At 46.9% G+C, this 9444-nt stretch overlaps 1 protein-coding gene across 1 annotated transcript in view; it reads right to left on the reverse strand.

Annotated features, from left to right (window-relative positions):
- The window catches only part of fbln2 (fibulin 2), a gene marked incomplete at both ends in the record, with an annotated part of 32537 nt that extends 25139 nt beyond the window's left edge, over nt 1-7398 (reverse strand). The window contains 2 exon segments of the mRNA XM_084167706.1: nt 23-157; nt 7365-7398. Of these exon segments, the coding sequence (XP_084023832.1) occupies nt 23-157; nt 7365-7398 (169 nt within the window).
- Between the last annotated feature and the right edge of the window lie 2046 nt (nt 7399-9444).

Raw genomic sequence — 9444 nt, forward strand, 5'->3', positions numbered from 1 at the left:
TTGAAGATGTTGACCAACTCACCCTCACAGACTCCATTCCTGAGCTGGTAGCCAGCAGGACAAGTGACTGTCCTCTCACACACAAACGACCCCACGGTGTTCACACAGCGCTCACTGGCCTGGCAATTGTGGCTGTTGGTCACACACTCATTCACGTCTGTTAGGGGGGAGAGAGGGAGAGAAAGAGAGAGAGAGGGAGGGGGGAAAGAGCGAAAGAGAGAGAAATGGAGGGGGAGAGAGAGAGAGGGTGAGGGATGGGGAGAGAGAGAGAGGGAGGGGGAGAGAGAGAGAGGGAGGAGGTTAGAGAGAGAGGGAAGGGGGAGAGAGAGAGAGAGAGGGAGAGAGGAGAGAGAGAGAGGGAGAGAGCGAGAGGGAGGGGGGAGAGAGAGAGGGAGAGAGCGAGATGATGGAAGGCGGGAGAGAGAAAGGGAGGGGGAATAGAGAGAGGGATGGGGAGAGAGAGAGGGAGGAGAGAGAGAGAGAGAGGGAGGAAGTTAGAGAGAGAGAGGGAAGGGGGAGAAAGAGAGAGAGGGTGAGGGATAGGGAGAGAGAGAGGGTGAGGGATGGGGAGAGAGAGGGAGAGGGTGAGGGATGGGGAGAGAGAGAGGGAGGGGAGAGAGAGAGAGAGAGAGAGGGAGAGAGAGAGATTGTAAGGGAGGGGAGAGAGAGAGAACGGGATGGGGAGTGAGAGAGGGAGGGAAGAAGAGGGGAGAGAGCGGGATAGGGAGGGGGAGAGAGAGGGGGAGAGGGAGGGGGAGAGAGAGTGAAAGGGAGGGGGAATAGAGAGAGGTAGGGGGAGAGAGAGGGAGGGGGAGAGAAAGAGATTGGGGAGAGTGTACATAGTCAATGGTAGGCTTCGAGGGGACTCCTATGGTAGGTACACCTATAGCTCATCTCTTGGCAGTAGTACTGTAGACTACTTTATCACTGACCTCAACCCAGAGTCTCTCAGAGCGTTCACAGTCAGCCCACTGACACCCCTATCAGACCACAGCAAAATCACAGTCTACTTGAACAGAGCAATACTCAATCATGAGGCATCAAAGCCAAAAGAACTGAATAATATTAAGAAATGCTATAGATGGAAGGAAAGAAGTGTTGAAACCTACCAAAAAACAATTAGGAAACAACAAATTCAATCCATTCTAGACAACTTCCTGGACAAAACGTTCCACTGTAATAGTGAAGGTGTAAACTTGGCAGTAGAAAACCTAAACAGTATATTTGACCTCTCAGCTTCCCTATAAATTCTAAAAAATCTCTAACAGAAAACCAAAGAAAAGTAATAACAGTGATAAATGGTTTGATGAAGAATGCAAAAACCTAAGAAAGAAATTGAGAAACCTATCCAACCAAAAACATAGAGACCCAGAAAACCTGAGCCTACGCCTTCACTATGGTGAATCACTAAAACAATACAGAAATACACTACGGAAAAAGAAGGAACAGCATGTCAGAAATCAGCTCAATGTAATTGAAGAATCCATAGACTCTAACCACTTCTGGGAAAATTGGAAAACACTAAACAAACAACAACACGAAGAGCTATCTATCCAAAACGGAGATGTATGGGTAAACCACTTCTCCAATCTTTTTGGCCCTATAACAGAGAACAAACAGCAAAAAAATATACATGATCAAATGCAAATCTTAGAATCAACTATTAAAGACTACCAGAACCCACTGGATTCTCCAATTACATTGAATGAACTACAGGATAAAATACAAACCCTCCAACCAAAAAAGTCCTGTGGTGTTGATGGTATCCTCAATGAAATGATAAAATATACAGACCACAAATTTCAATTAGCTATACTTAAACTCTTTAACATCATCCTTAGCTCTGGCATCTTCCCCAACATCTGGAACCAAGGACTGATCACCCCAATCCACAAAAGTGGAGACAAATTTGACCCCAATAACTACCGTGGGATATGCGTCAACAGCAACCTTGGGAAAATCCTCTGCATTATCATTAATAGCAGACTAGTTCATTTCCTCAGTGAAAACAATGTACTGAGCAAATGTCAAATTGGCTTTTTACCAAATTACCGTACGACAGACCACGTATTCACCCTGCACACCCTAATTGACAAACAAACAAACCAAAACAAAGGCAAAGTCTTCTCATGCTTTGTTGATTTCAAAAAAGCTTTTGACTCAATTTGGCATGAGGGTCTGCTATACAAATTGATGGAAAGTGGGGTTGGGGGAAAAACATACGACATTATAAAATCCATGTACACAAACAACAAGTGTGCGGTTAAAATTGGCAAAAAACACACACATTTCTTTCCACAGGGCCGTGGGGTGAGACAGGGATGCAGTTTAAGCCCCACCCTCTTCAACATATATATCAACGAATTGGCGAGGGCACTAGAACAGTCTGCAGCACCCGGCCTCACCCTACTAGAATCTGAAGTCAAATGTCTTCTGTTTGCTGACGATCTGGTGCTTCTTTCACCAACCAAGGAGGGCCTACAGCAGCACCTAGATCTTCTGCACAGACTCTGTCAGACCTGGGCCCTGACAGTAAATCTCAGTAAGACAAAAATAATGGTGTTCCAAAAAAGGTCCAGTTGCCAGGACCACAAATACAAATTCCATCTAGACACCGTTGCCCTAGAGCACACAAAAAACTATACATACCTCGGCCTAAACATCAGCGCCACAGGTAACTTCCACAAAGCTGTGAACGATCTGAGAGACAAGGCAAGAAGGGCCTTCTATGCCATCAAAAGGAACATAAAATTTGACATACCAATTAGGATCTGGCTAAAAATACTTGAATCAGTTATAGAACCCATTGCCCTTTATGGTTCTGAGGTCTGGGGTCCGCTCACCAACCAAGAATTCACAAAATGGGACAAACACCAAATTGAGACTCTGCATGCAGAATTCTGCAAAAACATCCTCCGTGTACAACGTAAAACACCAAATAATGCATGCAGAGCAGAATTAGGCCAATACCCGCTAATTATCAAAATCCAGAAAAGAGCCGTTAAATTCTATAACCACTTAAAAGGAAGCGATTCCCAAACCTTCCATAACAAAGCCATCACCTACAGAGAGATGAACTTGGAGAAGAGTCCCCTAAGTAAGCTTGTCCTGGGGCTCTGTTCACAAACACAAACAGACCCCACACAGCCCCAGGACAACAACAACAACAACACAACTAGACCCAACCAAATCATGAGAAAACAAAAAGAGAATTACTTGACACATTGGAAAGAACAAACAAAAAAACAGAGCAAACTAGAATGCTATTTGGCCCTAAACAGAGAGTACACAGTGGCAGAATACTTGACCACTGTGACTGACCCAAACTTAAGGAAAGCTTTGACTATGTACAGACTCAGTGAGCATAGCCTTGCTATTGAGAAAGGCCGCCGTAGGCAGACCTGGCTCTCAAGAGAAGACAGGCTATGTGCACACTGCCCACAAAATGAGGTGGAAACTGAGCTGCACTTCCTAACCTCCTGCCAAATGTATGACCATATTAGAGACACATATTTCCCTCAGATTACAGCGATCCACAAAGAATTCGAAAACAAACCCAATTTTGATAAACTCCCTTATCTACTGGGTGAAAAACCACAGTGTACCATCACAGCTGCAAGATTTGTGACCTGTTGCCACAAGAAAAGGGCAACCAGTGAAGAACAAACACCATTGTAAATACAACCCATATTTATGTTTATTTATTTTCCCATTTGTACTTTAACTATTTGCACATTGTTACAACACTGTATATATACATAATATGACATTTGAAATGTCTTTATTCTTTTGAAACTTCTGAGTGTAATGTTTACTGTTAATATTTATTGTTTATTTCACCTTTGTTTACTATCTACTTCACTTGCTTTGGCAATGTTAACACACGTTTCCCATGCCAATAAAGCCCTTAAATTGAATTGAATTAAATTGAAATTGAATTGAGAGAGGGGACAGCGAGAGGGAGGTGAGAGAGAGAGGGAAGAGGTTAGAGAGAGAGGGAGGGGGGAAGAGAGAAAAAAGGGAGAGAGAGAGGGTGGGAGGAAGAGAGAGAGGGTGGGTGGGGGGGAGAGAGGGAGGAGGGAGAGAGAGAAAGGGAGAGAGAGGGAAAGGGAGAGCAAGAGGGAGAGTGAGAGGGGGGAGAGAGAGGGAGAGAGAGAGAGAGGGGAGAGAGAGGGAGGGATGGGGGAGAGAGGGAAGGGGGCGAGAGATAGGGAGGGAAGGAGGTAGAGGAGGGGAGAGAGAGGAGGGGAGAGAGCGGAGAGAGAGAGGGAGGGGGGAGAGAGAGAAAAGGCAGGGGGAGAAATAGAGAGGGTGGGAGGAAGAGAGAGAGGGTGGTGGGAGAGAGAGGGAGGAGGGAGAGAGAGAAAGGGAGAGAGAGGTAGAGAGAAAGAGAGAGAGAGGGAAATGGAGAGCAAGAGGGAGAGCGAGAGGAAGAGAGAAAGAGAGAGGGAGAGAGAGAGGGTGAGGGTTTGGGGAGAGAGAGGGGAAGAGAGAGAGGGGGAGAGAGAGAGAATGTGAGTGGGGGAGAGACAGAGAAAGAGAGGGGGAGAGAGGGAGGGGAGAGAGGGGGGAGGGGGGAGAAAATGAGGGGGGAGAGTGGAGAGAGATAGGGAGGGGGGAGTGAGAGAAAAGGTGGGGGGAGAAAGAGAGAGGGAGGGGGAGAGAGAGAGGGAGGGGGGAGAGGCAGAGCGAGAGAGAGGGAGGGGGGAGAGAGAGGGCGAGAGAGGGAGGGAGGGAGGGAGGGAGAGATGGAGGGTGGGAGAGAGAGAGGGAAGGGGAGATGTAGAGAGAAAGGGAGGGGGCGAGAGAGAGGGAGGGGGAGAGAGAGAGAAAGGGAGCAGGGAGAGGAGAGAGAGGGAGGGAGTGGGGAGAAAAGGAGGGAGGAGAGAGGGAAGGGGGAGAGAGATGGGGGGAAGGAGGGAGAGGAGGGGAGAGAGAGGATGGGAGAGAGTGGAGAGAGGGAGGGGGGAGAGAGAGAAAAGGCGGGGGAGAAAGAGAGAGGGAGGGGAGAGAGAGGGGGGAGGGAGAGAGAGAGAGAGAGAGAGAGAGGGAGGGAGAGAGAGAGGGAGAGAGAGAGAGAGAGAGGGAGAGATGGAGTGTGGGAGAGAGAGAGGGAGGGAGGGGGAGATGGAGAGAGAAAGGGAGGGGGAGAGAGAAAGGGAGGGGGAGAGAGAGAGGGAAGGGGGAGAGAGAGAGAGAGGAAGTGGGGGGAGTGGGAGGGGGAGAGAGAGGGAGGGAGGAGAGAGGGAGAGAGGGGGGAGGGAGGGGGGGAGAGAGTGGGAGGGGGAGAGAGAGAGAGAGAGAGGGGGGAGAGAGAGAGAGGGAGAGAGAGAGAGAGGGTGAGAGAGGGTGAGCGAGGGGGAGAATATAATGATATTCCAAAAAAGGTCTGGAAATCAGGATGACAAATAGAAATTCTATTTGGACACAGTTCTATAAGAACACACCAAAAACGTACTTTATACTATTCTAGGTACTCCTTAAAGAGGTGGGGTTTCAAGTGTCTCCGGAAGGTGGTCAGTGACTCCGCTGTCCTGGCGTCGTGAGGGAGCTTGTTCCACCATTGGGGTGCCAGAGCAGCGAATAGCTTTGACTGGGCTGAGCGGGAACTATGCTTCCGCAGAGGAAGGGGAGCTAGCAGGCCAGAGGTGGATGAACGCAATGCCCTCGTTTGGGTGTAGGGACTGATCAGAGCCTGAAGTTAAGGAGGTGCCGTTCCCCTCACAGCTCTGTAGGCAACTGGAAGCCAGTGGAGTGTGCGGAGGAGCGGGTTGACATGAGAGAACTTGGGAAGGTTGAACACCAGACGGGCTGCGGCATTCTGGATGAGTTGTAGGGGTTTAATGGCACAGGCAGGAAGCCCAGCCAACAGCGAGTTGCAGTAATCCAGACGGGAGATGACAAGTGCCTGGATTCGGACCTGTGCCGCTTTCTGTGTAAAGTAGGGTCGTACTCTCCGAATGTTGTAGAGCATGAACCTACAGGATCAGGTCACCGCCTTGATGTTAGCGGAGAACGACAGGGTGTTGTCCAGGGTCACGCCAAGGTTCTTTGCAAGAGATGAAACAAGAGAAGTGTCCCCTCAGCCAGCTGGGTCTGAGGCTCAGTTCACTAACCAAAACCAACCTCATAGAGCCTCAGGACAGCACTCAGAAAATCTGGCCCAACCAAATCATCACAAAGCAAAAAGAAAAATATATCACCTATTGGAAAGATGCCAAAGTAAACTTCAATGATATTTGGCTCTAAACAGACAGTACATGATGGCAGACTATTTGAACACTGTGACTGATAGAAAACTGAGGAAAACACTGACTAGGTACAGACTCAGTGAGCACAGTCTGGCTATAGAGACCGGTCGTCACAGGCAAACCTGGCTGCCCAGAGAGGACAGGCTGTGCTCACTCTGCCTCCGGGGAGAGGTAGAGACAGCTGCATTTCCTATTACACTGTGACAAATACTCAGACCTAAGAGAATATTTATTTCCCAAAATTATCATTCAGTACAAAGAATTAGAAAATATAAAATATATTTATTGGGTGAAAAGCCAAAATGTGCAGTTTTGGCAGTCAAATATGTGTCCTCCTGCCACAACCTGAGGGACAGCCAGTGAAAAGTGTAATGTAATGTCAATAATATTTCCTGTTTAGTTTAGTCTTTCATACCATGTCATGTGTCTTCTCAGTCATGTTGAGATTGGTCGACTACTATTGCTTTAATGTATTGTTATTCTCATTAATATTGTTGTTGTAGTTGCTGTTAATGGAAATCCCATTTCCACTACTACTATTATTATTGCTGTTGGTCCCACCATTTTTGTTATATGTATACTTTGACAATGTAAGTAATTTAACTTGCCATGTCAATATAGTCTATTGAATTGGAGAGCGAGAGAGCGAGACAGAGGGAGAGGGAGAGGGAGAGGGAGAGGGAGAGGGAGAGAGAGAGAGAGAGGGGGAGAGGGGGAGAGGGGGAGAGGGAGGGAGAGGGAGAGAGAGAGAGAGAGAGAGAGAGAGAGAGAGAGAGAGACAGAGAGAGACAGAGAGAGAGAGACAGAGAGAGAGACAGAGAGAGAGAGAGAGAGAGAGAGAGAGAGAGAGAGAGAGAGACAGAGAGAGAGAGAGAGAGAGAGAGAGAGAGAGAGAGAGAGAGAGAGAGAGAGAGAGAGAGAGAGAGAGAGAGAGAGAGAGAGAGAGAGAGAGAGAGAGAGAGAGAGAGAGAGAGAGAGAGAGAGAGAGAGAGAGAGAGAGAGAGACACAGAGAGAGAGAGAGAGAGAGATATTCTCTAGGTTAGGGCGTGACTCACGCTGTCACCATGATAAAGCTGTGAGCCAGCAGCAGTCAGCAGCAGGAGAAACCCCACAGTGACCCACCAGGTCTGGGAACAAGGCTGCCATTCAACCCCTGCAGGTGGGTGTGGTGGTTAGCTAGCTAGCTGGGTGGGTGATGCAGTGTTCAGGGTCAGTCCCAAATGGCACCCTACCCCCTATATAGTGCAGTAATTTTGACCAGAGTCCTATACAGTGCACTACTTTAAACAGGACCCATAGGGCACTATATAGGGGGTCATTTGGGACACGGTTTGTCTTGTTGATGCTCTGATCCTGTTGATGCTCTGATCCTGTTGATGCCCTGATCCTGTTGATGCTCTGATCCTGTTGATGCTCTGATCCTGTTGATGCTCTGATCCTGTTGATGCTCTGATACTGTTGATGCCAGCTGACTGTTCTGTTCAGTTGGATGTGGTGCAAGAACCCTGGACCAGGTAGAGACATTATTCTGACTGGTGAAACTCAACATAAAGACGGTTTCCCTCTCTTTCTCTGGATAATGAATGCTTGTGAGTCAAGTGGACAATAATTCCAAATGTCAGATCCTCACCAAGAGAAATAATTTATCTCTTGTTGTAAATGTTTGCTCTGTCCTGGGTAAATGAAAAGTATGGTATTAAAATCCCTTTCAGACAGATAACACAACACCACAAAAGCAGATAGACTGTGCCAGGGTGTGTGTGTGTGTGTGTGTGTGTGTGTGTGTGTGTGTGTGTGTGTGTGTGTGTGTGTGTGTGTGTGTGTGTGTGTGTGTGTGTGTGTGTGTGAGTGTGTGTGTGAGTGTGTGTGTGTGTGTGTGAGTTCAACTACAAAAAGGCCATCAGAACAGGACATTGGAACAGGACATCAGAACAGGACATCGGAACAGGACATCGGAACAGGACATCGGAACAGGACATCGGAACAGGACATCGGAACAGAACATCGGAACAGGACATCGGAACAGGACATCGGAACAGGACATCGGAACAGGACATCGGAACAGGACATCGGAACAGGACATCGGAACAGGACATCGGAACAGGACATCGGAACAGGACATCGGAACAGAATGACTCTTCAGGAGCTGCTACTGGAGAACAAAAGGGGAGAACACAAGGATACTTCTGTTCTCCTCTGATCTCTACAGATCTGTATCTTCTGTTGTCTGATGTTTTTTCTGATCTCTACAGATCTGTATCTTCTGTTGTGATGATGTCCTCTGATCTCTACAGATCTGTATCTTCTGTTGTCTGATGTTTTTTCTGATCTCTACAGATCTGTATCTTCTGTTGTCTGATGTTTTTTCTGATCTCTACAGATCTGTATCTTCTGTTGTGATGATGTCCTCTGATCTCTACAGATCTGTATCTTCTGTTGTCTGATGTTTTTTCTGATCTCTACAGATCTGTATCTTCTGTTGTCTGATGTTTTTTCTGATCTCTACAGATCTGTATCTTCTGTTGTGATGATGTCCTCTGATCTCTACAGATCTGTTTCTTCTGTTGTGATGATGTCCTCTGATCTCTACAGATCTGTTTCTTCTGTTGTGATGATGTCCTCTGATCTCTACAGATCTGTTTCTTCTGTTGTGATGATGTCCTCTGATCTCTACAGATCTGTTTCTTCTGTTGTGATGATGTCCTCTGATCTCTACAGATATGTATCTTCTTTTGTGATGATGTCCTCTGATCTCTACAGATCTGTTTCTTCTGTTGTGATGATGTCCTCTGATCTCTCCAGATCTGTATCTTCTGTTTTGATGATGTCCTCTGATCTCTACAGATCTGTTTCTTCTGTTGTGATGATGTCCTCTGATCTCTCCAGATCTGTATCTTCTGTTGTCTGATGTTTTTTCTGATCTCTACAGATCTGTATCTTCTGTTGTGATGATGTCCTCTGATCTCTACAGATCTGTTTCTTCTGTTGTGATGATGTCCTCTGATCTCTACAGATCTGTTTCTTCTGTTGTGATGATGTCCTCTGATCTCTACAGATCTGTTTCTTCTGTTGTGATGATGTCCTCTGATCTCTACAGATCTGTTTCTTCTGTTGTGATGATGTCCTCTGATCTCTACAGATATGTATCTTCTTTTGTGATGATGTCCTCTGATCTCTACAGATCTGTTTCTT

This window comes from Coregonus lavaretus, assembly GCF_964263955.1.
Source record: "Coregonus lavaretus genome assembly, chromosome: 8".
Classification (NCBI taxonomy): domain Eukaryota; kingdom Metazoa; phylum Chordata; class Actinopteri; order Salmoniformes; family Salmonidae; genus Coregonus; species Coregonus lavaretus.